Below are 27255 nucleotides of genomic sequence, written 5' to 3'. Positions count from 1 at the left end.
TGGCATTATTATATTTTTCTGTCTTGGAACTTCTTAAAAGTGATAAATCCATTTTGTCTTCCATATCTCTTTCAGCTCCAGAAGACCAGCTACTGACTCCATGGGAGGCACTAAACCTCCACCCTTGATAACACTTGCCTAAGATAATTAGGTGATACCTTCTAGGGAGCAAAATATGCCAAGAAGACTACTATAATTTTTCATGCTGAGCAGTGTGTAATTCATTTTGAAGAGCCAAAACATAAATCTCTGAAATATGCAGACTACGTATATAGTTTCCTAAAGAATCAGTTGTCAAATTATTGGACTTTTAATTCATAAAAGGAAGGCAAAATTATGACCACAGGTAATCACAAAGCATTAACAAAGATATACTGCACAGGAAACACTATACTGTAATTTTGTAATTAGTTATATTACCTTGTGTGCCCCAGTTGTTAGGTGTTTCTCTTAGATTATGATAATTATGGTAGTTCTTTATGTGTTTGTATGCAAAATTCATTTTATAAAAGTTATAAACCTGGCTACCAGCAAAAGTAATTATTTCACTGCTTTGTGCCAGAAATTTTCTAAAGTTGTTACTATTTATAATAGCCATATGCCAAATATTGCAACAGCTTTCATCTAATTTGGATTTTTTATAGTATAGCTGCTGTTTATCCTCAAAGGAATTACACTGTCATGGTCCTGCCAGGGCTCCATAAGACAGACCAACCAGTTACAAAGAATTATCTTATAGTTAGTCTCAACCAGAAGAGTGTTTGTTGGCACAGTGATAGAATATATAGGACTCAGGACAGGAGGGCTCTATCTCCTGTCCTACAGCAACTGCCTTGGCTGTCTATGTCCCACTTGCACAGATGTGGCAGCAGCATGGATGTCAGCCAACTTCCTCGTTACACTCTGGTCTTTTCAAGAGTTCACTAATCCCCAGGTTTTGCTCTGGGATTTGTGTTCAACTATGCATTTTTCGATCATCATAACACTACTCAAGCTAAGTACTTAGTACTTAGTTTTAAGACCCAGTGAATAGTTTTAATGTGTAGGCTGATAATGTTTAAATTGGGAGCCAGTAGGCCTCTTGCAAGGTGAAAAGTTGGGAGTAAATCGCTAGGCTATGCTGTAATTGCCGTGCTGTTTGTTCTTGTTTGACAAAGTGATAATGAGGCAATAATGTTAGACAATTTTGTTATTGAAACTCATTATTCAATGACTTTTTAACATCAGTAGATGACGTGAGATTACCGTAAAGGTAAATCAGGTTGGTTGACCTAACTTCTTGTTTACGAAACGTAGATGTGATCGTAGTTCCATATCGTACTTGACTTACCAGCCTTGTTGTTTAGGCCAGCATTTCCTTTGTAGTATTTTTACAGTCAAATTAAATGGTTTTTGTGATATACAGTTCCCCAGTTATCCTTAATTTTGGGGTTTGTTACTTGCCAGCCCTGGCCTTGGCAACGGAATGCTATAAAATAGCTGACAGTAAAACAAAACAAAACTGAGAAAAATGGAAAGAAGATGGACACTAATCTTCGTTACTCTTTTTAGGCAGGTTACTGCAAGGCGTAATTATACTCAGTTAATGATTAATTACATTTACTTATCAATTAATAGGGTAGTGTACAAATTAATTACAACTAGGGGCATACATGATTAATCAAATAAGCTTTATAGCTTTAGAGGACAGTGCTAAAAAAAGCTGAAATTCCTTGTCCCATCGCCCGTCAATGAGTCAAGGCGACGAATGAAAGGGCGAGCTGAGAGTGTCCTCGGTCACTCATGATAAAGGCACTCCTTTGGAAGAGAGAGGTGTCGAATTAACTTTAGGATTGGCGAGAATTGAAGCCCTAATACCATGCAGTTGAAATAATAAGGATTCACTAACAATATGCCCACGAATGGCACAGCCAATCGAAACTCACTTGTATCGCACCATTCACAAATTGGAATTAACTAGAATGCAAACGATGAGTGACAGTGGCTGAGAAAGGATGGACTAGAGAACAAAAGGAGGGTTTACTGAGATGAGTGGAGAGAGAGAAATACATGTGGTGGAGCACGGGCTTTACTTGGAGGGGTTCATTAAAAAGTAAAAAAGTATTTCAGTAAGAGGAAAAACAGGCTGCCAAAATACTCAAGTTGTCTTAGGCTTACCGTAGGAGGCCAAAGGAGTGATCCAGTATATGGGTATCCTGAACTAAGGCCTGTCACACATGGGGCACGGGTTGGCAGACCTGTGGAATGGGTGAGTGAGAACAATGGACGTCCACTCACTATCAAAGGCAAAGCACAGTGAGAACGAACTCAGGCATGCCCGACTCATGGCGAGACTGGAGCGCCTCAGGGTCCAGTATGGCTGCCACTTCTGGTAGTGACTGCAATCCTTGTATCGGCTCTCTCCCGAGGCAACCTATAACAAACGAGAGATTGGCAGCAGCAGAGGAATAATACAGGCAGCCATTTGCAGTTCATTTGCATGGGGGCAGCCATTTTATGAGCAAGGATTAACCCTGCACTAAAATAGCCCCCATATTAGTAGAAATTTCATCCTTAACAGGACAAGGTCTGTAAGAACAGGATTTATCGCAGTGAATGTGAATTACTCTAAATTAAGAAGTGGTTTTGGCTGGCTGGCCATCTGAGCACACTCTTGTACATAGAATAACCTGGCACTACTAGTGGTAAGAGCATGTGCTTGTGCTTACTGTAGCCACCTTTGTCTCTCTCTGTCTCTTTGAAGTCTCCCTAAATGAGAATTTAAAGTCTTCCATTTCCCCTGATCCCACTCCTTACACTTGTTACAGTTAATGTCAGGAGAGCAATTTCCTCCTCTACAAGAAGTGCAGATAGTATGAGTGTCATACCCCTAGCAGATGTCAGTCTTGTCTTGCAGCCCTTGCTGCAATACCTAATACTATGAGCACTCGAGTCTGACATATCCAGTGACAATTAAGGAAAAAACTGATTAGTGCTATAAAAAAAATACAATGTACTTCACCAACTCGGCAATGTCCACAAACAACTGGTGAATAAACCAAAGCAAAAGCTACCCAACAACCGATGTTCAGTCAACAAGCAGCAGGAACGAATTGAATACCTGAGCCGGTTGTACCTATTCTTCCCTGAAAGTGGCCGTGGTCTGTTACCCACACCAAAACAATATGAGCTCTACTACAAAATTTTAAAAAACTTGAGCTGCCGCGAAAAGTAGGAACTAATAGCAATGTGATTACTTGGTAAGTTACTTATATAAAATTAGTGGTTCTTCAAGCAACCTCTGGACGTCAGTCAAGCATCCATCTTGGCCTCTTACGAAGAATGCTCTGTCCTTCTTGAGGGATATCACTCATGAAGCACACTTACAAATGAGAGATGAGAAATGTCCTGTCTTGAAAGTAAGAGCTCATGAAGTCAGATCTGTAGCTACTTCATTAGCCTTTAAATACATTCTCACACACTCCTCCATCCTCCAAGCTACTTACTGGAGGTGTAAATTTGTATTTGCGTCACATCACCTCCGATATGTGGAAACAACTTTTAATGATTGCATGGTGTTGAGTTTTAGGGGAGCCTTGGGGTACTTTGTGGTTGGATACCCACCAATTTTTTAATGATTGGGGGGGTTTTTTAATTTTATGGTGTAGATAACAGCGTGGTTTTGTCTGGTTTTATGATGGTACTGTGCCCTGGGCAGGAGCAAAATTTTTGTACTTCATTTAGCGTTTGGAGGTGTCGTTCACTGTGGAGTTCCCACTTGTGTAGTAGACAACCCTTGGCCACATCGCCATGTCTCTGCTGGTTAAGATGAGCTCAAAACCAGAGGCAGTAACTTCCTGCTGTGGCTCTCTTACCAGGTAAGGAAACAACAAGCATTTTGGTAATGCCAGCAGATTTTATTCCCTTAACTCATTACATTTACTAATGTTTTGGAGGAAGAATAGTCCATGCATCCCACCCCCTGTAAATGTGGGAATCAGCTATTTAATTACTTGGTAAGTTACTTATATAAAAATGACATTTTTATGATAAAATAAAATTTTATATATACTTGACAAGTAATTACAGAGTGGGAGCCCACCCACTTCCCCTCACATGGACATTAAGCATAAACAAATTGAAGCTCTCTGCTCAGTTGTTCCTTTCTTTCCCAAAAGTGGGTGGGGTCAGTTACCTACACTGAAACAAAACGAAAGTATCACTACTGTGAATTTCAAATTTTAGCTGCCGATGAATAGAAACTGTTAGCTATGTAATTACTTGGTAAGTATATTTAAAATCTTATTTTATCATAAAAATGTCATTTTTCATAGCTAACAAACCTGCGGTTTTAACATTTACTGCCCACCTCTACCCACCCCTCTTTTAGTTAACCCTGGGCTGGAAGAAAACTAAATAAGTCGTGGGGTTGAGATTAGGTCACTGCCCACTTCCTTCCTCACCAGATGCCACCATTTCCTTGCATAAATAATTCCTATTGTTTTTTACCGGTTTCCAGGTGGTGCTAGAAGATTTTATCCTAATGCTAAGAGCGCAGATTTGTTAGCTATGAAAAATGCAATATAATTTTTAAATTTGTCATTTTATCACTTTTCTGCGCAAGGTATATTGCTTTGCACCATGATCATTTCATGGAAAACCATTTTTTGAAGAAACTGGTTTTTTTTTTTTTTTTTCAGAATCTTTTTCCAAAGGTGGTGCTGTATTAAGAATAAATGATTCATCAACACAGAATCTTATTGTTTTAAACTTGAACATTCTTCTGCAAGGAAATGCAAGCTTCACTGTTAGTATGGAATACAAGTATAAGAAGACAGAAATACTTAGGCTTCATTATATCCGTTCAGAAAAGTTACTACAAGTTAAGGTATGTACTTTGGTTTGTAGGGCATACATACTTGTCAATTTATTGACTGTAAAATGTTAATTTTGTCAAGACTATTTTAGCATGTAAATTTTACATAAGATTTTTGCTACTACTAATCTTACATATATGTTAAAGTATTTTGAATATGTCAGTTTTTGTATTGTTTTTATGACAGCAGTACTGTCAGATTATTGTATTTCCCTGCATTAAAGATGCTCTGGCCTCAAAAATTTACCCTCATTTTGACTAGCAAAATTTTGAAAAAAAAAAAATAATAATAAGAATAAAATATGGTTATTTTGACAAGTTGAAGACTGTTTTTCTTGGTGTGTTGCACACTGTCTCAACGTATTGAAGTACCCTGGCTTTGGCTAAGTTTATTATGAAAATACCTTGTGTTATGTTTTTTAAGCTCCTTGATTTTAATATTTAATAAACTTTTCTGAACTTGACATACCAACAAACTGGAAAACTTGAACAGAATACCAAGTAGAGTAAACAGCATAAACATTTTCTCAGTGTATGAAAATGGATGGTGGCCACAGCTTGTTCTTAATTTTAAAGTTTTGATAATAATGGAGATAGGATTATGTAGCAATTTTTTCAATCTTAGACAAGGTTAAACTAAACACCACAATAGGAAATATTTAAGATATGAAATAACATTTTTATGGCACAGTTGCACTTTTTTAAAAACATCACAAATATGATATTCCAAATAGAACAAAATGAAAATAGAAAAAAATTTACACAACACAGTACTGTACAGACATTACAAATAAGAAAAACTTTCTTCCAAACCTGAAGATATTTACATATTGTTACCATTAAATTTTGTAAAAATACAACAAGAACATTGCATGAATCTTTAATTATGATAGTCTTGTTAATAGTTAGATATATTGGTAAACCCTTTTAAGATATCACAGTTTTACTTTTGTCCACTAATAATGTCCCCTGAAAGTCAGGGTCATTGGAGGAAAGTGAAAATACTTGTAGCATTGATGATAGACAACATTCGAGTTACTACTTGTCTGTTGATTTGTCTACTGTAGTCTGCTGATACGGAAGTGAATCTTTGTGACAATGCATATTTTCTGATGGTACTTTTGTTTATTTACTATTTTAAGCAAGTAGTGTATGAGTAGTACATTTCATATTGAGAAGCCATATACAGGAGTTCTGATTGCTGTTTAGCAAAGATAACCTTCTTCTCAGGTTAGTATAGGCCTATGAAAAACATAACCTTCAATCTGTAGAATGCACAGTAAGTTTCTAACACTTATTACAGGAATAATAGTCTTTGATGCTGGGATATACAGTAATATTTTCATTGTGGGTGATATGGGCTTTATAAATATAAGAATGTGAATTGCAGTTCCTGTGGTATCACATGATTTTTTTTTCTAGGATGAACTTCATACAGTAGTGTAATAATAAATTGTAGTGTGCTCTTTAATTCATTATATTGTTTCTATATCATTCATCTATACAATAAACAAACTTTTCTATTTGGAACTAGTGGAATTGCACATTAAGAAAGAAACCAGGAGAACTACCTAACTAGATGTTCCCCACAAGGCTGAGATGATTTAGAAGTCTTTTAACTTTCCATGTTTAGTGTTTGCATTCTGTATTTAACCAATGTTTTGACTGTTCTGAGAGCAGCTATAGCAGAGTAGCTGCCAGCTAGAACAGGCACAGGATGAGAGGAAATAAAGTCATAGAAGTCAGCTAAAGCAATTGCAGAACAGCAATTGAAGTGGAATATGCTGCTTTGGGATGAGAAATCATGATCAAGTAAGAAAAAATCCAATAGGGTTAAGACACATGGAAGACAGTTTAGGTAAAATTAGATTAGGAACTGTGTGAATAGTAGGTTTATTAGAAAATATTTTCTAAAAGTGTATGAAGTATTTTAAAAACCAGTTCAGAAGGGAAGCACTTATTTCTATTTTTACATAAACCATTTATTTCTTTTTTAAGGGTAATGTATTAAGCTAACTTTTAAATGAAATTACAGTAAATTTAATTTCATTTAAAAGTTAGTTTCGTACTGAGTTTCCATCTTGTGATATCTAACTTAAGAATAACTTCTCTCTCTCTCTATCTCCCCTGTTATTCGTTATTCTGTCTCCATAATAATTCATAAATAATTTAACTTGATATTTCAAGTAAAGACAACATTTCTCTCTCTCTCTCTCTCTCTCTCTCTCTCTCTCTCTCTCTCTCTCTCTCTCTCTCTCTCTCTCTCTCTCTCTCTCTCTCATGTTTTTCTCTATATCTCTGTAATAATTGATGAATAATTTCACTTAAGAACAACCCTTATCTCTCTCTCTCTCTCTCTCTCTCTCTCTCTCTCTCTCTCTCTCTCTCTCTCTCTCTCTTGTTCATAGTTAGTGCTCACACATTTTTACAACTTATTATTTCTCTGTGTCTTTACCTGTACAGTAGATAGTTCAAATTGATCTAATTTTACCTGGACCATCTACGGTGTAAATGCACTAGTGTGGCAAATACATTCTAAAACATGGAGACATAATAACTAAGCATTGTATTAGTCCAAATAAAAAACACTGTTTGTTCATGAAAAAGCATTTCAGAAGAAAGAGAAAGAGACATAGAATAAAGAAGTTATTAAAAAGAGGTTGAGAAGACTTATAAAAATAGATCGGTTGGAAGGGGAGAGAGACAGATATTCTCTTCCAACTCTCTGTTTTTATGTCAACCATTTATTTCTTTTTTTACGGGTAATGAATTAAGCTAACTTTTAAATGAAATTACAGTAACTTTAATTTCATTTAAAAGTTAGCTTAATAATTTGGGAGCATGATTAGGGTCATATTTAGTGTTTAAACTTTAGAAATAAGCATTTATTAGCATTCTTAGAGACTATGCTAAGCTTACGTGAAAATTTGCCTTGCGCGAGGGGTTCTGGAACCTAACCTCGCATAAGTTCAGGGTATGACTGTAACACAAACAAGAATCAGACATACAGCGTAAGGGTATTTCAGTCCGTCGTCGACATGCTTGAACAGTGTCAGGCTGTAGATAGCTGTGTATAGCTAAAAATCGGAAGAGGAGGGGGATGATAAAGCAACAAATTTGAGTTTTAAAGAGTTTACAGTATATATTCGTGTATCATGGGACTTTTGAAGACCTAATTTTGAAGCTAATTTAAGGATTCGCATCATACATGAGATATAAAATTAGCTTATGTAATATTCACATATTTGTATCATATTATGAAATACAAATATAATGAATATACAGTATATCCTTTCCCTGGATCTTTTAAAAAGTTATGCTTTAATTCACTGTATACAAGAATACTGTATGTATTCTCATATGACTCATGTATCATAAAATACAAACATAGCAATCAATGTTTTGATAGGGAAATCACCTGAGGGCAATTGCGCAGTAAGTTTATTTTGCCATATTTAACTCAGTTCAGATCGATTTTCTTGCTTCTAGTAAGAAATGAATCTCTAGATACTTTATTTATATTGGACAAGGTTATTTTTTGTTATACAAAGAGTTTTTAAGTCGAAATACTGTATGACTAAATACATCTCCTCGTGAACTAAATCTAGTTATTTTTTTCGTTAATAGATTGTGTTGGGGGCATGTTTTTTGCATAAATAATCAACAGATTCTGTTTGCTATTTTCACTTGATTTCATCACAGTAGGAACTTTAGGTATTTATCTTTTATTGGTTTGAAAACAACAGTACAGTGTGTTCTTTCATGCCCAGTACTTTTGATTAAAATACTTCTCTCTGAAATTTTATGTACAGTCGAGTTTGGTGGCATATCGAAGTTTACGGAAGTTTCATCCATGTTGCTGATGCGTGATAACTTAGAGTCATTAGCAGCTTGAACAGTGTTTTGTCAGCTTCAGCTACAACTTGCAGCTTAAATTTAGTACAGGCAGTCCCCACTTACTGGCGGCATTAGTTAACAGTGATCCAGTTTTACGGCACTTGTCTAGTGACGCCATTCACTGGATTTTTGGGACCGATCTCCAGTTAGCGGTGCTGTTGAGCAGGTTATTAGTGCTATTATCGCCGATTTTTGGTTAGTGGCACTCAGGGACTGCCTGCAGTATACTTCCTTGCCAACCTTTTCTCCATAGCAAATAAGGGTATAATGTAAAAATATATCGACCTATTCTACTTAACGTCATTTTTGACGTAACTACAGTAATTCAGTCAATCCCTGCTGTTCGCGGTCTTACAATTTGCAGCTTCACCGGTTCACAGATTTTTCTGTGGAACATATCCCCAAATTATTTGTGAAAAATTCGGCAATTCTGACTTTTTCGTTCAGAAATATTCACTAATTATTGTATTTTGATGTTACTGTATTTTCATGACTAAATACTGTACACATTTTTTTATGATAAAAACATGATTTACAGCTGACCCCCGGTATTTGCAGGGGATGCGTACCACTACCCCCTGTGAATAGCTAAAATCCGCAAATACTTAAAACCTCTCTAAAAACACTTATACCTGCCTATATTGAGAGTTCCAAACACCAAAAAACCCTCTAAAAATGCTTATACCTGAATATTTTAATAGTTTTATCACAAAAAGAGCATTTAGTTACGAAAATATGAAAATACAGTAATTTGTGAACATTTCCCTATGAAAAATACTGCAAATAGGCAAGTTTTCCATGAATATTTTGTATATATGTTCCATAGAGATCCACAAATAGGTGAGTCCGCGAATCTGGAACTGCAAATAGGCAGGGGTTGACTGTACTAATTTTCAGATATTAATATTAAAATAAACACAGCATAATGTCATAAAATGTATTTTATTTTATGTATTTAAGTACTGTACATGCTGTATAGTACAGTTGTAAATTCTAGTGTTCCCCTGTTCTGTAAAAAGAAAATGGAACAGCTTCAGTACTCTTATGAAAAAAAATGGCTCTGATTGAATGTAGTGTATTTTGTTGTTATTTTCATGACAAAATACATTTTTTTATGATAAAAACATGATTTACTAATTTTTAGAGTAAAACTTTACAACAGTTGCGCAGGTTTTTTCACGCTAGAAAATGAACGAAAAATGCATATTTTGTCGTAATTACTGTAGAATGCAGTAAGTGAATATGCAAAAGCCCATAAACAAACAGTAAGGGGGATGATGTTGGGAACCCGGGGTTATTGGGTGAGGGGAACCGACACAAAGGGGGAATTCATGAAACGGATGTTTTTGCGCCATATGAATAACCTAATTAACAACAAACAACAAACGGTAGATGCTTCATTGGAGGGTGGGTAAAGCTCTCGGCTAGCTTGCTGTTGGCCCAGCGTTCGACTCTCCGACCGGCCAATGAATAATTAGAGGAATTTATTTCTGGTGATAGAAATTCATTTCTTGTCATAATGTGGTTCGGATTCCACAATAAGCTGTGCATCCTGTACTAGGTAACCAGTTGGTTCTTAGCCACGTAAAATAAATCTGATCCTTCGGGCCAGCCCTAGGAGAGCATTAATCAGCTCAGTGGTCTGGTTAAACTAATATATACTTAACTAAACAACAAACGGTAAGGGGGACCCTGTTGGGAAACCAGGGTTTTTGGGTGGGGGGAACAAACACATAGGTATGCGGTGTCCCACTACTCCACATATGTGAGGCTGACCCGCTACTCTACATACACGAGGCTGACCCGCTACACTACATATATGAGGCTGACCCGCTACGCTGCACAAAAATGTTGTCCCGCCACTCTACTTACAACAGCTAACCTTATGCACCTACGGACACTGCTAGCCTAGGCCATTTTTATTTTAGCGTATCTGCTTTCAGTTGGGGGTTTGCGGAATGGCGCTGCGCGCCTTATCTGCTTTTTTAATGATTCTTGGCAAGCTCGTATGTTCTGGCAAGAGGTCATATTGCGCTGCGTGCGCTTGCCACAGGGATTACAGTAGGCTACTTCTTACGTATATGTAAACAAACCCCCACAACATACGGTGGTTATTCTGGCTGAGTTCATAGTCCGAACACGTGGGCAGTTCTTAGCCTGAGTAGACATTTGGACAGCGTGAGCACCCCTGACTTCCGCTTGCCAACAAGAACACTTACCTAATATGTGCTGCCTATTTGCTCTTAGCCTTACTTAGGAACCACTTACCTTAGCCTACATATACATCAATGAACTTACCTTATTGTTGGGAGGCGTCAAATTCATGTTCCGTTGGGGAAACAGGAGGTGGGTGGAGGGCAGCGACAGCATGCATGAGCACATGAAACTGGGCTTCATACAGCGGGTACTTTTGGAGAAAGAGGTGATAGGCCAGGTACTTGTCAAAGGCCTCTTCCCTTCTGCCAGGGCACTTATATGTCAAGTTTAACACTTTGTGGCTTGCAAAGAATTCAAGGGTGGCCTCCCTATCCCTAGATATAACGGAGATATCTACAACACTCAGATTGCAACCAAGACAGAGATCCATTGCGTTTGTGGGTGGAAATGAAATGGACGAATTCAGAGCAAGGCCAAGAAACCCAGGCCTATCGGGTATAATCGTAGGCCTATGATTGGTTGGCCTGGGTCTAATCTAAATTGGAGAATATGATAGGTCAATTAGGCAAAAAATTGCGCATGTGCAGTCACCCAAACCTGGTCTGCCCCGACTGTAACGACGTACTGGGGTGACCGGAAGAACTACTAGAGAGCAGCGTAGCGTGTCCCTGATAACAAGTACTTGGGACTTAAGAAAAAATCACGGTTTGTAACAAAATGGTATGATAAAGAAATTTTTGTATTTCAGTCTGTTATGTGTCTTAACGGTTGTATTTTAGGAAGGAGAATAAGTTTTCTTCTGTAGTGTTTTGCATGTGATGGGTTATTTACCAAGATATAGGGTGCACAACCTTTGTAAAGTATTACTATTTTTAGATATTAAAAAATAAACAGCATATCATATATATTTTTTTTTTTTTTTTTTTTTTTCAATATGAGTACCTACTGAACTTGTGAATTCTTAGTATTTTCCTAATGTTTCCCCTGTTCTGTAAAAAGAAAATGGGACAGCCTCAGTACTGTATGAGAGAAAATGGCCCTTATTGAATGTAGGGGGTACCTGAGTTTAGCTTTCACACTTAGCTGTAAGCCATATATTTTTAAGGATAATGTTGTAAGGTGACTTTGAATTGATATTAAAGTGTTTTAGGGTGATAGTTTAAGGTATGTTTGGTGTAGGATGATAGTTTAATGTATACATTTGGTGTTTGAACCATTAAATAGGCAGCTATAAATGTTTTTAAAGGTGGTCTTTGGTGTCTGACCTGTTTAAATATGAAGCTATAAGCATTTTTAGGGGGGTGTCAAGTAATCGCGGATTTTAGCCATTCATGGAGGGTTGTGGTACCAATCCCGTTTACTATCGTACAATGTTGATATGCAAGCAAAACAGCTGTTATTATCTGATTCAGGTGTTCATAGTAAAACACCTGTTTCTTAGTTTGGTTGTTTATAGCTGTACACAATTACTCAACGTGTATAACGTTACTGCTGTACACATTTACGCAACAAGTATAACGTTACTAACAATACTTTTATCATTCTCTTTTACTTTCTTTAACTTAATTAACTAGAAAATGGGATTAAAAGATGGAGGAAAAGAAGTTAGTCTACTGTAATTTGGTCTCTCTCACTGTCTGATTGTACCCTGCTACCTGGGCCCATCGCACATGAAATTTTATATTCTCAAAATATTGTTGTATCGGTATTAATTGCTAACCCCATTGCAAAATCAAATTATTGCAAGGTGAATTATCATAACTCAAGCACTGCCTGTACTTTATTTAGTCCAATAGTGGCTTTTTATCTTGGTAGGCATTGCCGTAGTAAATCCATTAATCACCTCTGTGGATGCAGAAACTATGTTTGGTCTAATGAGGATGATCTTGTCTAGGATTAGTGGCTTTATATCATAGTAGGTATGGCGTAGTTAGGCCACTGATCGCCAGAGTTGATGTGAAAACCATATCGGAGAGAATGATCCAGAGCTTGAGCACCATAGTTAGGCTGTTAATAGCTCTTTGGTTTATTGGGCATGGCTATATTTAGTGCCCACTAAATTTAGTGGGTGTTATGTGAGAGCCTTGCTAGTTTACTAATTCTCTCTAAGAGGTCTCCAGTGATGTAAAATTACACATAGGTTTTCAGGAGTCAATTGATTTACGTTCAGGATCTGTCCCATTTTTTTAAATGTCATGCTGGCAGATGTAAGTACAAGTGAGTCAGCCAGGTGTACAAATGAAACCAAGTAGGTCCCTGGATAATATCATAGCTTGGTCGCTGCATTCTGCCTGTCTTTTGATGGCTGTGCTTGCTATGTGGTCTGCTGTCGCTTACCAATCTTTTTCCTGTCATGCCCACTCCTCAGCTGCTGACCAGCCCACCATGAACCACACATGCTTCAAACTTGCCTTGCTTCTTGACTGGCCTGCCCACATATCTCTGTGCCATACCCTACCAGTGCATTGAACTCCTGGTTTTGCCTTGCTCATTGACTTGCTTGTTTGTTTTGTTTCCACTTTGCCTTTTGCCTATCCAGCAATTGTGACCATAAATGATGAGGATTTTTACATGGTTCGGTTGGAGGGGACTTTGTTATGCCTCCTCCTGCAGTGACCACTCTGTTTCAAGTGCCCATGACTTTAGTATCTCATGATTTAAGTCGTATCTGCCATAATGAAGGAACGATGTACTGCTGAACGTGACAACTTCTCCTGATGTGGACACAGCTGTGCCACTGCAGCAGCTTGAAGACATTCTTCTTCCTGGACTTATTAGCCACTGGTGGGCCTTTCTTGGCCTCCTTAACACCAATCAGCATTCAAGCCAAGATCTTTTCTCACCCACAAGGGTCAACATGCTTTGCTTGGGTCTTCATTGTCAGAAGCCACATCCTCAGGTGAAAAGATTGCCATCTTTTATGTGAGCAGACACCAAGGTTTTGACCAAAACTGCTAGTTTTCTACTTCCTGCCATGACTGCAACTGTGAATGTCAACATTTCCATCATCAAGAGAGTAATTGGGATTTTGTAGATAGTGGTTTCAACAAGATAAGCAATAGCGATTTGAGCGGGAACTCTGTCCAAAGGAAAATTCAACTAATTATGACCTGTCAAGTTCTCATGCTAATAATGATCGCAGAAAGAGCTCAGTTGGTTTAGCCTGAACTGCACAATGTAATGGTTCCAGTTCAAGCCTCACTCACAATGTGATAAATCTCACTGGCAGACATGATCTTACTGTTCCTGTTAGCTAGGGATGGGATGTTTGTGGGAGTCACTGCCTGGTTTTCCTTGATCCTAGCTTGGGTGGAGAGGGATCCTAGATTCTGATCATATGGGTATGTGTCAATCTCTATAGGATGTTGTGCATGAGTGCAATTGCCTGTGCCATGACTCTGCTGCTGATTAGTGACCTTTAAACCTTTGAGCTTTCTTGGTCTTCTGAAACATATCAGGAGTCTATCAGCAGCAGTCAGCCTCAAGATTCAGAGCGAGATAGAACTTTCCCATGTTGTATTGTTTGTCCCTGACATGGGTTATCATCCAAGGAGACAGAGTTGACCAGCTCTCTGCTTTACGGATGTCCCCAAAATTTGGCAAAGGGAAGGCTATTGAATGGAGACAGTCATTACCAGCAAAGATTAATTTGCCTCCTACTTCTCTGAAGAGAAAGCCAGCTGATCTTTAAGCTTATACACTGAAAACTTCAGCTCTCCTGTTTTTGCTACCTGTATGACTCACACCACTCCAAAGACACCCTTGACACTTGCCAAGAAGGCACACTTTGACTCGTCAAAGGAAAATACTGTGCTTACTGAGCACTCAGATGAAGATGACTAAGTTGCAATTATGGCATCACAGGACCAAGTATCTTTTATAGAAGTTTTCAACTGAGTTTGGAAGATTTTCCAACTAGAGCAGCTGCAAAAACCCAAGATAGAAGCCTCAGATACCCTAATGAGGAATGATCAGCGAAGACAACCCTGTGAACTGTGTGCACGACCTGCCTGTGCTACTGCTGTTTTGATTAGTGTTACTTATGTGATGCTTTGAGCAGAGTGATGAGGAAATGGTATAGGGTATAATTACTTGTGAGTATTCACTGCCAGCTGCTTTCTCTCCATCCCTCATTACCCCATACTGACTGAGATAAACACAAAGGAGTGGTTTCTCCGGGAGTTCCTAGCCATGTCCAATTAGCATAAATGGCTAGTGAGTACCTCTAGTTCAACACTTTCTCAGGGAGCCAAGTTTTTAGAGAATGTCACCAGGAGCATGGTACTTTAGCTCAGTCTTGCAGCTATTTTACATATCAGACTGGTCATTCCCCTTCTAGTGAATATAATAACGTGATAAACACAAATCTCTTCAACCTCTTGTTTACCATTGATCCCAAGGATTTAAGGGTTTCACATGGCACCAGTTTTTTTTTTTTTTTTATATCAGTACACTTTCATCCTTGAGACAGTAGGTGATGCCTAGCAGAACCTAATGGTGACAACTATCTTGTTATCCTCATTCTGAGAATTGAAGGTCACTATGCATGCCTTTGAGATCTTTTTCTTCTACCCTTTGCAGATCAACTCCTGCAAAGAGGCAGTTTTCACTTTTTTGGTTCAGGAAAAGGGGATGGCCTACAGTGAAGTTCCCTAATAAGGAGCCAGGAGGCAGTGAGGATGGTGCTCCCCACTGATAAATTCCTCTGGTGATTCCTTGGTTTCAGAAATTCTGGGATTGTGGTAGTAAATCAGAGCAAAATCATGAGTAGAAAAGTTGTTATAGTTGGTTATCAGCTCCTCTTTTTAGAGAGAAGCTCCCCCCCCCCACATTGTCTCAGCTAGTATAAGAACATATAGCCATGCCCCTAAGAGGTTCCTGGCTTTGGACAGCAAGGTGAGTGAAGATGCTGGTCCTGAAACAGGCATTCGGGGAGGTGCAGTGTGGATTGTTAGGTTTCTATTGTTGTCTGTTCGCAGAGCCAGCGGTTACAGGAAGTTGAAGACTGATCATAGCTCCAACCTCTTAAAGGAATTTGTGCTGCAGACCCTCTTCAGGATGGAGACATTAGGGTCAGGAATTCAGAGCAGTCTTAGATTTTATTGTTATCATTTTTCAAAGGCCACCCATGAGAAGATGGTAGGTCCTTGGTTCCTGCTAACTTGCAGAAGGATGACCCTCCTGCTTCTGTAGCACAATGTCACCCCAACTTAACAGACAGCTTGGAGTTCTGCCCCTTCCAGTAAGTAACAAATCCACTAAGTAATGGAGACTGACATGTAGCTTACAGTGTAATGCTGTATAAAGGGATTTTGACAAAGGAAAAATCTATTTCTGAGGGAGGCCCCGTGTCACCCGGTGAAATTCCATACTAACACGAATTTCTAGGTATAAATATTGCTAAGTATACCAGAGAAAAAAGTTTTCAGGAATGCTGGAGTTACTACCCCCAGATAGAGCGTCTTCTATATCGAAGACGTCGGTATTACCAAGGGTGAGTGAAAGAATCACAACCACAGAGCCACACTCGATAGACATCCCCATGTCAAAACCCCTCAGAAGAGCGGAGAGCCGCACCAGCTCCCCACTCACCCGCCCACCAGCGGCGACTCCAGTGCCACCTACACTCATTCCAGACTAGCACCACCCCCAGTCTTGGCATGTCCAAGTAGGGGGAAACCAGCTCCTGGGAGGGTCACCGGGTGACACGGGCCTCCCTCAGAAATAGATTTTTCCTTTGTCAAAATCCCTTTTCTGAGCTCGGCCCCTTGTCACCCGGTGAAATAGTGACAGAGAATCATGCCAAGACTGCAAAGCTACAAAGGAAAACAAAAGGTGATCATGAACAAAAACACACGCTATGAAAAAATAGATTTAATTATGATATCTCATCAATGCAAAACAGATCAAATTACAGATAAGTACGGGTGGAACAAAACACACTCAACAATATAATGGTACAAACAGGCAAATGAAAAACTAAATCTAAGAGCAATGCACAATAAGAGATATACAGCATCAAAATGTGAGGTACATGAAGCAAAATAAAAACAGCTCAAGTACCTCTAGGCTAAATCTAAATACACAGCACATCAAAACACAATCACCAAGACAAATAATAATAATGGCAATACTATCATCAATTATGAGGAGCAAGGCAGTGAGGCATGATTGATCCAGGAGAACAGGCAGAGAAATAAATGAGGCAGGCGGGCGGGGGGAAAAGGATAAGGGTTAAGGATAATTAAGGTGGGAAATGACACTCCCCACAGCCGCTGTAGAAAATTTCAGGGCTTTGAGTGATTTTTAGATAGTGGCGTTTAAACACTAAAGGTGATTTCCATCCCGTATACTTGGTAAGTTCAGCAAAATCCATATTATGAAAATAATTGGTAGAGGTAGCTACCGCACGGATATCATGAACCTTAGGGACTGAATCCGGGTTGGCTTGTTTAATAAAATACAGAATTTGCTGTCTTATAGCGTTCAACGAAAGAGTTCCACCTTTTTCCCTGATAAAAAGAGGACCCGACTTACACTGTGGAGTTCTTTGTAGGTAAGACTTTAAGGTATAGACTGGACATAAGGACTGGTCCTGTGGAAGAGGCACCACCTTCCAGGGGGACCACCTGTCCTGAGGGTCTTCATTTTTAGCTAGGAACCTATGATTAGGGGAAAGGAGGACTTCTCTGGATGGGAGGAAATCAATATGATCATCACCTCTAGCGAGAGCTGATAGCTCTGAAATTCTGGCACCTGAAGCCAAGCTAATCAGAAACGAGGTCTTCCTTAACAGATCCAAATAAGAGCATTGTGAGTTATAAATATCAGAGGCTAATTTCAGAACATCGTTTAGGAACCAGGTAACAGAATGTGGGCGTGTTACCGGCCTCAAACGATGGATGAAAGGTATGAATCTGTAAGGTCAATTTTAAAACCATACAAAAATACCTTCTTTAAGGCTGATTTAGCTGTAGTAATAGTGGCCGGGGCTAGGCCTTTTTCAAACAATGATCTAAAGAAAGTAACCGCTAGGTTAGTAGTCATAGTTTGAGCTTCAGATGCCTTCAAAAAGGATGCTAATTTTTTGACTGCTGAATCATATTGCCTGAGCGTAGAATCCCTCTTATCAGATTCTAGAAACAGAGTGTTAACGGGATCAATGTTTGCTCCCTTTTTTGCAGCAAACTTTATAAAGTCCATAAAACCAGGGCATTCTGAATTTTTAAGGAAGCTGACACAGTCTTGGTTTGTACTACTTGGGTCAGTCTGGGTTTGGGTATCTGATGACACCGCAACTTGAGCTCCTGAAGCAGAGGGAACCAGTTGCTCTTCGGCCAGTAGGGAGCTACCAGAGCTAGTTGGCCCTTGAATGACCTGAGTTTGTGCAGTACTTTCAACAACATATTTATTGAGGGAAACAAGTAGATCCTCTCCCAATTGTTCCAATCTATGGTCATCGCGTCCATGGCGAAGGCATGGGGGTCCAGGTTGAGAGCCACATAACAGGGAAGCTTGTGATTGCTCTCCGTAGCGAACAGATCCACTTGGAGTCCCGGAATCCGGCGGCAAATCCAATTGAACGATTCTCCGTCCAGAGACCACTCCGTCTCCAACGGAGTAGTCCTGGACAGGGAATCCGCCACCACGTTCCGCACCCCGGCTAGGTGGGTGGCTGACAGATGCCAGCCGTGCTTGTTCGCCAGTGAGAAGATAGCTATCATCACCTGATTTACACGACCTGACTTGGAGCCGCCCCTGTTGATGCAATGAACCACCACGGCGCTGTCCAACACCAGCCTGATGTGAATCCGGCCGGTGGGGCGGAGTTTCTTTATGGTCAGAAACACTGCCATAGCTTCCAAGGTGTTTATATGGAACTGTTGAAATATTGTAGACCATGTCCCCTGTACTTTTTGTTTTGGTGAGTACCCTCCCCAGCCACTTAATGAAACGTCTGTGTGGATTACCAGAGCTGGAGGGGGAAATTGAAGTGGGACCGACTTCGACAGGCCCTTGACTGTGGACCATGACCATGGCCGAAGCCTTGTCTTCAAGATCCGCGGAATTGAAGAGACCCTGTCTCTGAGCTTGACATTGGCTCGTCTCTGCTACACTCTGTTTATGTCTTTTAATTTCGCTTTTAAGAGCAGGTCTGTCACTGAAGCGAACTGAAGGGAGCCGAGAATTCTCTCTTGAGACCGGCGGGATGCTGCTTTGTCCTTCAAAAATTTCCTGGTAGTGGCGGCTACCTCCTTCCGCTTGGACAGCGGGAGGGATAGTCTGTACGAGGACAGGTCCCACTGGAGACCCAGCCACTGAAACCGGGACTCCGGAGTCAGGCGGGACTTCTCCCTGTTCAACTGAAAACCTAACGATTCCAGAAACTTGATCACTATGGCTGTAGCCTTCCGGCACTCTTGTACTGTTGGAGCCCAGATTATCCAATCGTCCAGGTATGCTGCCAAGGAGATCCCCCGGGACCGAAGCTGCTGAACAACTGTTTCCGCTAGCTTTGTAAAAATCCTGGGGGCTATATTGAGACCGAAAGGCATGACCTTGAAGGAGTAGGCTTGTTTCCCGAGTCTGAAACCCAGGAAGGGAGAGAAGTTCCGCGCAACCGGGACGTGATAGTAAGCGTCTGAAAGATCGATAGAGGTGGTGACGGCTCCACGCGGCAGTAGAGTCCCATTTGAGCCACCGTAAGCATGCGAAACTTGTCGCATCTTATGTAAAGATTTAGACGCGAGAGATCTAGAATCACTCTTTGATGACCGGAATCTTTCTTTGGGACAGTGAACAGCCTGCCTTGAAATTTGAGGTGCCTTACTTTCTTTATTGCTCTCTTGTTGAGAAGCTCCGCCACAAAGTCCTGTAGGGCTTTGGAGGGGGTTGGTAAAATCTGGTCAGGGGAGGGGATCCTTGACCCAGCTCCAACCCAGACCTTTGGACACAATGCTGTGCCCCCAAGGACTGAAGGACCACTGGTCTCTGAACCAGTAAAGGCGACCACCTACCTGACTGGTCTCAGTGGGAGGAAGCAGGTTTGTTTCCTCTACCATGGCCAGTTTTTTCCCCGAGAGGCAGATCCAGCCTTACCTCTGTATGGGGCTCGACCTCTACCCCCTTGCGCTCCTATTAAGGCCGTGAAAGACCCCACAGCCCTCATAGGTAGGGTTGTACGCTGGCGAGGAGACGTACGAGGGTGCAGCAAGGGATTGGGCTGGTTGAACCAGCACGTACTGTTGGGGTTGAGCCTTGGAGGTGGAGGGTTGGCTCACCGCCGAGACTGGGACTGCCTGAACTACCGTCTGGTGTTGAGGTCTTCTGTGCCTTCTGAAACGTTTCCCAGACTTAGTCTGGGAGTTGCCAGATTCGGGGTCTTTCTCTTGAAGGAGGAGATACCCCAATGGGAGCGCAGGCTCTGGTTGGCCCTAGTTGCTTCACTCAGGACACTTGCGACTTCGTCTTCTGGGAAGAGGTTGTCCCCCCAGATAGAACTCTTCATGAGCTTGTTAGGCTCATGACGAATGGTGGCATCTGCAAAGATGAATTTCGGCAGCCCAACTTTGCCACCATAAAGTCGTACAGGTCTGACTGAAACCCTGCTAACAGGGATTTAGCCAGAACCTGAAACAGAGGCTCCTCTGCACAGGAGACGGTGGTCGCTTCCGTCAAGCACAGCGAGTTTAGGGACCGGCTCAGCCGACACCGTGCCTCAAACTCCGCCTTCAGGAGAGCTTCCGGGAGCTTACGAAGCTGCTCACTGAACTGAGAACACGCGCAATCAGCGTCCAATTTACCTACTGTAAATGTGGACGGGGCGTCCTTCCAGAACTCCTCTAGCAGAATTTTATATATTTATTTAATTTTAGCTAGTTTTCTTTTTTGTTTTTCCTTTTTAATAAAATTTATATGTAGTTCTTTTTAGCAGAATTTTAATTTTAATTTTACTTTTTATAACATACTATAAAAATGAAAAGATCACACTTAGGGGCAGTGACCCTGGTAGTTGTCCAGATAACTCAATTAATCAATCACCTCCTGGGAAGACCAGAGATGTAGAGTCTGTCTCCCTTAGCTGAGGCAAAGGTTTGCCTTCAAAGCATGCCTGAGCAGTTGCCAAAGCAACTTTGTTCAGGCAGGGAGTGGGCAACTTATCACCCAAAGAAAACATGGTATAGTTGCCCTTGAAGGGGGTCAACTTGGTATTGTCTGCCCGCCACTCAGAGAGAGTGCGCAAGAGAGCAGATTGCGCTTGGTCCCTAGGGAAGATCACCGTCTCCTTAGGGACCTTGTCTGAGCGTATCCAGGCTTCCTCCGTCAGCCTAACGAAGCCTGGATAGGGGGGCAAGAGATCAGGCGGGAAGAACTCCAGTTCCTCCAGACGCCTAGTACCAAGACCCTCAATGGTCAAGGTGTCCTCGTGCCGGATAGCACGAAGAGCAAAACGCCACGGGTTCCCTACATCGAAAGGAGGGAGGTCAGCAGTGTCCGGGATCTCGTACTGCGGACCGGCCCCGCCGGAGCGAGCCATATCTGCCAGCAGAGTCTCCTGACTTTGAAGCCTTTCCGTAATCCTGGAAAGCTTAGCCTCAACCTCCGCAGAGATTCTCTCCAGCAACATTCCCGGAAACGCCTCAGGGTCAAAGGCAGGCTGGCGAGGAGGGCTGGGCTTGGCCACCCTCTTACTCGCTCCTTTGCCCGAGGTACTCGGTTTGCTCTTGGAGGCCACAGGTTCAGCAACCTTGGCCTTCGACGGAGGGAAGGGAGATGCCTTACGGGAAGACGAGGACTTGTAGCCCTTCGCCTTCCACGACGTCTTCAACTTCAGCTTGGGGACAGCAGATGGAGCCCTGTCCCTCAAGATAGAAGACTTGCCAAAACCTGAAAATGATGATACAGAGGAAGATGGGGAATCAAAAAGGGCGCCCGCCCCCGCTGCCTCACTTACCTCTCTACCTACCCCCTGGTCCGGCTCCGTGTTCATCGGCTCCAGGTCCAAATCTAAGGCGGCGACGTCCTCCAAAACCTCCGTGTACAGGGGGTCCTCTTGAGGTGGCTGGGTCGCGGCCCGGATCTGCTCGATGATGGGCGTGGCCAGATCCGCAGGGCACGGCCGCAGCGAGCCGGGCGCCGGGTAAAGCAGGTCCCTCAACCTCCCGTCGAGGGCGTAAGGCTTCCCGACCAACGTTCCTCCCAAACCCAGCCACCCAGGCGCGGAGAGACTCTAGGGCCTCCTTCTTGGAGGACTCGTCAGCCTGAAAAGAGTAGGGAATCAGGGCTAACATATTGTAACATAAAAGAGCCATGACATAAAATATGACCACATATCAGACTGAAACTAACGTGAAGAACGAAAGTCAATAGCTTACCGACTTGTCCTGGATGCTTCCGCACAGAGCGAAGCAAACCTCACACCCGTCAGGATGCCAGACGATAAGGTCATCAAGCCGGACCGCACAGCCAGCGTGGTTCCGGCACACCACATGCCCGTAAGGTTGATGGAGGGTGGCTGTGCATCCTGGCTCCTCACAACGCACAGTTTGTAAGTGTGAAAAGTACATGAACCTACCACTCTAAGAAACTTAAACTAAGCAGGCACAGGTATTTTCAAACCATGCTACCGGAGTACTCCGGCGGAAAGAAAAACCCCTGTCAGAGACGGGCCTACCCAAACAAGTAACTTAAATATAGTGGTAAGCAAGAAGCTCTCTGACCACCGGAATACTCCGGCGGAACGATAGAGCTGAGTCAACAGGGCCTTACCACAAGGGATGCCGGGAATAAAACTGCAGGACCCAAGGGTAGGATCACCAGACTCTGATAATAGAAACAACATTATGTCCAACGGCGGAGTGAACCACCAGGAACAAAATAAATGTATATACATATATAAAATACAGAGGATGGTAACGTAACTGGTTAACAATACAAAAATTCCACATACTCCGGAGTCTGGAACCACCCCCTCCGGAGATCCCAAGCCTCAACCGCTAGAGAACAATAGTAGGGTGAGGCTATCAAACACCACAGGACCACGAGGGCTGGAGTAAGCGCCAGTCAACCCAACTAAAGTATCTCGAACACCAAACGAACGCGGAAAAAGGTCGAGAACAAATAACCCTAAGAATGTTCGAAACCTACTCGATCCTAGGAGAGCCGGTTAACAAGACACTGAGCCAAGCAAAAAGCCATCGGGGACTTGCCCTGGGAGGGAGCGAATCCCTCCACCAGGGAAAGCCCCACAACTCGGAGTGAACGCCAGCTGACGTCACCTGCACGAGAAGATGACAAAGAGCTTGACCTAGGGTGGGTGGGGGGGAGGAAAGGGTTTGAGGGGTAGGGATGGGAGTAGGCCAGAGCAAGTGAAAACAGGAGACTGGGGAAGATTTCTTCACCCGCTCGACTGCAGACACACACCACGCCAAGTAAATTAATACCAGCAGTGGAAGGTCATAGCCTACTCCGAATAAGGGGAAGGAAGGGATAGCGACCTAAGGCCTCAACGCGCTCGCCCCGCACTACGCCTAGGCTAACAGGAGGGAATAAGGGAAGGGAGGAATGAGGAAACAATGGGGAGAGAAATTCCTGTGCTGAAAACCAACCAGAGCCGAACGAAAGGGGGGGATGCTATAATAGCACGATAAAAATAAATCACCATCACTAAGAATAATATATATACATAAAACAATAATTTAATCTTGTGCTTGTGCAAGGCGCATAGCCTAACCAAGAGGAGCGACAGGGAGTAAACAATAAAACCGTACCTGACGCTCCCCCGTAGAACATAATCAAAGCAATAAAACACCTGATTAAAAGCACCAGCACATCACAATATAATAATAATTATAGCTAAAACTGTCAAAGGGGAAAACATCCTGGGGAGAAACCTAAGCGGAAAAAATGACGGGAACCTAATGAAGAAACCCCAATATGCGGTTCAACAAAATTACGTAGAGAAACACCAAACAACCCGCCCAGGAAAGCCGCCACCAGGATGAATCCTAGGGGATAACGATAAGTAATGGAAACGACAAGGAGAAGCCCCAAACAGAACAAGCTGGATGGGCGAATCTCGCGGTCGGCATGGCTGACTGGGGGACGCCGCGGCGTCATACCAACAACCACGTATAATATGAATATACGGGCCGAAACAGCCAGACTAAACATAAAAACCCCACAATAAGATGGTACTTAACTTGGTGACAGTAAAGCTGCTCGACGACATGCTGAGAAAAAGGCAAAATTAGCCAAAAGCACAAGCACACAGAAACACAAATCGTGAAGATCACGTGCTAGAAATGGAATGAGTGTAGGTGGTGCTGGAGTCGCCGGGCAGCGGGCGGGTGAGTGTGGGAGCTGGTATGGCTCTCCGCTCTTCTGAGGGTTTTGACATGGGGATGTCTATCGAGTGTGGCTCTGTGGTTGTGATTCTTTCACTCACCCTTGGTAATACCGACGCGTCTTGATATAGAAGACGCTCGATCTGGGGGTAGTAACTCCAGCATTCCTGAAAGCTTTTTTCTCTGGTATACTTAGCAATATTTATACCACCCATGTCCCATCTGCCTTTTATCTCTCGTCCTCCTGCTCCATCAGTACTTTCCGATTCCAGTGGCCATGGAAGTGACACTCCACAGACACAATCAGCTTGTTTCGTCTTCTCCAGCTCGTAGACTGATCTGGCAATTGCCAGTGCAAATCCTCTTATATTTGTAGGCTCCCACGGTTCAGGTGAAGGGGAGCTCCTCACTCAGCACTAACCCACTCAAGCAAACTGCAAGTAAAAAAAAAAAAGAAATAGACTCAACTAGTGTACTCCTTCCTGACATACAAAACAAAAAAAATCACAAAAGCAAAACGAAATAATTAATTCACACAAACCCATTCTTCATCATACAAACCCAACTTCTAAATGCCACCACAACACATGATGGAGTATGCGATGGACTCAAAGATAAGAGGGCATTTTCCCTTATCTTCAGCGACGCTGACCCAGTTTTCCAACGTCAAAACCTGCAAGAAGACGACTTGACTATTGTGCATGCGCATCCGCCATATTGTCTACAAACAGACCGGCACAAGACCAGGGAACCATTACTCTCTGTTGGTCAATGCAGGATGCTCCCTTTCCCAAATCCCATGCCTTTTCGTCAGAGAAGTGGGAGGGTTTTGAGGACTCAACAGCGACTACCAAAAATAGGGTTTTCCTACGTCAAAGCCTGTTTTTATATGGTGTAGTCACTTGTTTCATCCTCAAGGAGCTTTACAAAGAAATTGACAGGTGACAAAAAGGCTTAAGCTCTCAAATTTTAATCCCAACAACCCAAAGAAAAAACATTTCTGGTCCAAGGTCATGTCACAAGTTTCAAGCCCCATTCTTTATTCTAAATACCCCACAGGTTTTGGTAGCAAAGAACAAGAAACTATACACGAACTTATGTTTTCAGGGTGAAGTTCTTTAGTGACTTACCTAAGCATGGTGGGTATGGTTGCGGTATTGTCACACCTTCCTCAGCGTTAGTCAGCATACCCACCTGTTAGGAAGACTCCTGGTTTTCCACTGTAGCACCTATTTGGTCAGGACTAACCATACCACCTACTGATACACAATGTAGTCGAATTTGTTTGAGCTTGTGGCAGTAATGTTTCAAGAACACTGTCTCTGATGACCACCCTGTACATTCAGAGACTTCTTTGAAAGAGACATTTCAGAAGACCAATGACATATGTACTTACTTTCCTGATATCGTGTGACCTAGGGAAGAAGTGTGGGTTTGCCTTTTTAATTAGGGACACTAAAATTATTCTCAGCCTTTGTAGAGAGAGTGGTTTATTTGTGCTAGGGTGTAGGAAAATCAGACCTGGAATGTTTGCTGTGACATCTAGGTAAACCTTAAGTGCTTGAACCAGGCATAATGTTTTGTCTGCTAAATTGAGTTTTCTTATCAGAATAAGAGATTTCCTTCTTAAAGGATTCTCATTCTTGGTCAGGAATGATGGGCCAAAGGACAATAATAATTGATTGTCAGCTGTTTGCATGATGTATCATCCCTGTTTCAGAGAGCCCAGTTCACTAACATGAGCTCCTGATGCTAACGCAATCAAGAAGATCGCCGTGTGTGAGTTATGGTTGTATTGGGTCCACTGAATTGAGGGGTTGATAGAAGTCTAAGCACCTTGTTCAGCTACCAAGTACTGTTATTGGAAGCTTTTTGGGAGCTGGTCTTTGTAGTGCAGAGGACTGCAGAAGGGAAGTGACAATTTCTATACAGTACTAGAGTCAATCCCGATTCCATAAAGCAAGGATTCTGTTAATGCTGCCTTGTATGCCATGATTGTTGTAACTGCAAGGCGTTTGTCTTCAAAAAAGTATATAAGAAAATTTAATAAAAGTGTTGCTATAGAAATCTCAACTATGCTGTCAGTATGGATATAATCTAACCATATCTTCCTTAAGGACTGGTATTGTCGGATACATGATGCCCGCCATTTTTGTACTAGGTACCTAGCAATGTTTGATGAGCAATTTTCATGGCAGATATTTAAAAAATGCACATGTGAAGGTCTCGGCTCAGAAAGGAGGATGCATAGACAACTTTCCCTCCTACTGTCTGGGATAGAACAGTGGACGTTAGTGGAATTGATGGGATAGAACAGTGGACGTTAGTGGAATTGATCTTTTCCCCATTGTTGGAGTAATAGGAACCAATGCCTGTTTGGCCAGTTTGGGGCTATTAAGTAAGCTGTTCCTTTGAAGGTTAGAAGCTTGCTCAAAACCCTCGAAATCGGGGACAGTGGAGGAAAAAGATATATCATCCTCCATTTGTTCCAGTTTTTTTAGGAAGGTATCTCTTGCTGTTGCTTGACTGTCCAAGTTTAGAGACACACATAATGGGGAGTTTGTGATTCTCGTATGTGGTGAACAGGTCCATTCCCGGTTATGGAGGCTTGTTAGCTATTGTTTGAAAAGAGTTGTTGTCCAACATCCATTCTGTTGAGGTTGTCATTTTCCTTGATAGTCTGCTATTATGTTGAGAGACCCTGTGAGGTGGATTGCAGATAAGTGCCACTTTCTTGCTTGCACCATCTGAAGGATGGCTAGCACTATCAGACTGAGAGGAGGTTAATGTGATCCCGACCTCTTGGTGCAGGACATTGCAGTCCTGTTGTCTAGAACCAACAAAATGTGTCTCTTCTGGAGGTTTGAGTTTTTTGAGAGACAAAAAGACAGCCATCAGCTCCAGGAAATTGATATGACAATTCCTCAGAGTAGCTGACCACCCCCCTGCCTCCTGACGATCATCCCAGTATCCTCCCCAACCTGTCAACAAGGCATCTGT

At 41.9% G+C, this 27255-nt stretch overlaps 1 protein-coding gene across 5 annotated transcripts in view; it reads left to right on the top strand.

Moving 5' to 3' along the window:
* Hsepi (D-glucuronyl C5-epimerase) overlaps window positions 1–27255 on the top strand; it is a 230812-nt gene that overhangs the window by 83128 nt on the left and 120429 nt on the right. For all 5 annotated transcript variants that reach the window (XM_067110122.1, XM_067110127.1, XM_067110123.1 and 2 more), the window contains exon 8: window positions 4680–4867. In XM_067110122.1, coding sequence (XP_066966223.1) covers window positions 4680–4867 — 188 coding nt within the window. The remainder of the gene's footprint in view (window positions 1–4679; window positions 4868–27255) is intronic.

Source organism: Macrobrachium rosenbergii, chromosome 10 (assembly GCF_040412425.1).
Source record: "Macrobrachium rosenbergii isolate ZJJX-2024 chromosome 10, ASM4041242v1, whole genome shotgun sequence".
Lineage (NCBI taxonomy): Eukaryota > Metazoa > Arthropoda > Malacostraca > Decapoda > Palaemonidae > Macrobrachium > Macrobrachium rosenbergii.
The sequence above is the reverse complement of the archived record's forward strand: the minus strand, read 5'-3'. Positions and strand labels throughout refer to the sequence as shown.